The 1,357-nt window shown below is 50.7% G+C and overlaps 1 protein-coding gene across 1 annotated transcript in view; it reads right to left on the minus strand.

Annotated features, from left to right (window-relative positions):
* The window catches only part of COG3 (component of oligomeric golgi complex 3), a 31,050-nt gene extending 30,945 nt beyond the window's left edge, over nt 1-105 (minus strand). Inside the window, exon 1 of the mRNA XM_009881125.1 lies at nt 100-105. Coding sequence (XP_009879427.1) covers nt 100-105 — 6 coding nt within the window. The remainder of the gene's footprint in view (nt 1-99) is intronic.
* Between the last annotated feature and the right edge of the window lie 1,252 nt (nt 106-1,357).

Below are 1,357 nucleotides of genomic sequence, written 5' to 3' on the forward strand. Positions count from 1 at the left end.
CCGTCGCGCTCCGCTCCGCGTCGCTTGGCAGCAGCGTCATTGGTGGCGGGGCGGAAGCGGGGGGCAGAGAAGTGCGTGAGCTAACGAGCGGCGGCTGACCAGCATGGCGCCCCCTGCCGGCGGGGAGGAGCGCAGGCGGCTGCCGCGGCACAGAGTCCCGCCGGGCGCAGCATTCCCTGGATCCTTCTTTCCCGATGGGGGCGGGGGAGGGGAGGCGCAGGGTGACCCTGGTGGTGGCACCTTACTCCGCGCCACCGAGGCTTCCTTGGGTAGTGGTCACCTCTCTCTTGTGAGATCTTCCTCCTTGCTGAACGGGTTCCCACTTCCCTGCAGCATCACCCATGAACCAGAGCAGCATTTTTCCACTGTGCTGCAGGATTTCTTCTTCACTTTGATGGGGGCGGGGGAGGGGAGGCGCAGGGTGACCCTGGTGGTGGCACCTTACTCCGCGCCACCGAGGCTTCCTTGGGTAGTGGTCACCTCTCTCTTGTGAGATCTTCCTCCTTGCTGAACGGGTTCCCACTTCCCTGCAGCATCACCCATGAACCAGAGCAGCATTTTTCCACTGTGCTGCAGGATTTCTTCTTCACTTTGTTATCTTTGGTTTGCAGTTAGATTTTTTTGTTAACTTAAATCTTCTATCATTACACATTAAAATAAATCCTAATGAAGGCATGCCTGAATTAAAGAGCTTGAAAACAGTTTGAGGCATTCTCTGCAGCTGAGATCCTCCCCTTTTCACTGTTTCAATGCCTTTGGTCCTCATCAGGAACTTCTGTCCATCTGTCCCTCTCCAATTTGCTCCCATCCCCTTACTCCAACCCAGCGGGTTCCTCACCCCCTCAGATTTGCAGGAGGACACAGGGCCTGCAGAAACCCACCCAAGTCACAAGGGTAATACTGTCTCAGCCTTGCTGGTTACTTGAGCCAGGAATAAATTTTGCTGCCACACAAAACTAAGTAGTTAATGAAAACTGTTTGGTCTGGAACAGAGATTGGAGTGGGAAATGGTCTGGCACTTCATGATAGGCCATACGTTTCCACTGTTCTTTGGTTAATGCATGTTATCCAGGCTGCAAGTTATAGGAACATGAGGTTTTACCTACAGCAACTCCAGTCTGCTTTGGCTAAAACACATCCAGTGCCAGGAGCAGCTTTCCTCCCTTAATCACCTTCAAGTATTTCAACAACCCCCCACCACCACCCCCATTCAGAACTTAGAAAGTGAAATCAGTTCAGAGTCATTACACAACGATTTAAAAACTTTTAATAAGCTTAAAAATGTAAAACATATGCTTCATTTACATCACATACAAAAATATTTACAAATATGTCTATCAAAGCAAATAAACAGCTG

This window comes from Charadrius vociferus, unplaced genomic scaffold (genome assembly GCF_000708025.1).
Source record: "Charadrius vociferus isolate BGI_N301 unplaced genomic scaffold, ASM70802v2 scaffold210, whole genome shotgun sequence".
In the NCBI taxonomy this organism is placed as follows: domain Eukaryota; kingdom Metazoa; phylum Chordata; class Aves; order Charadriiformes; family Charadriidae; genus Charadrius; species Charadrius vociferus.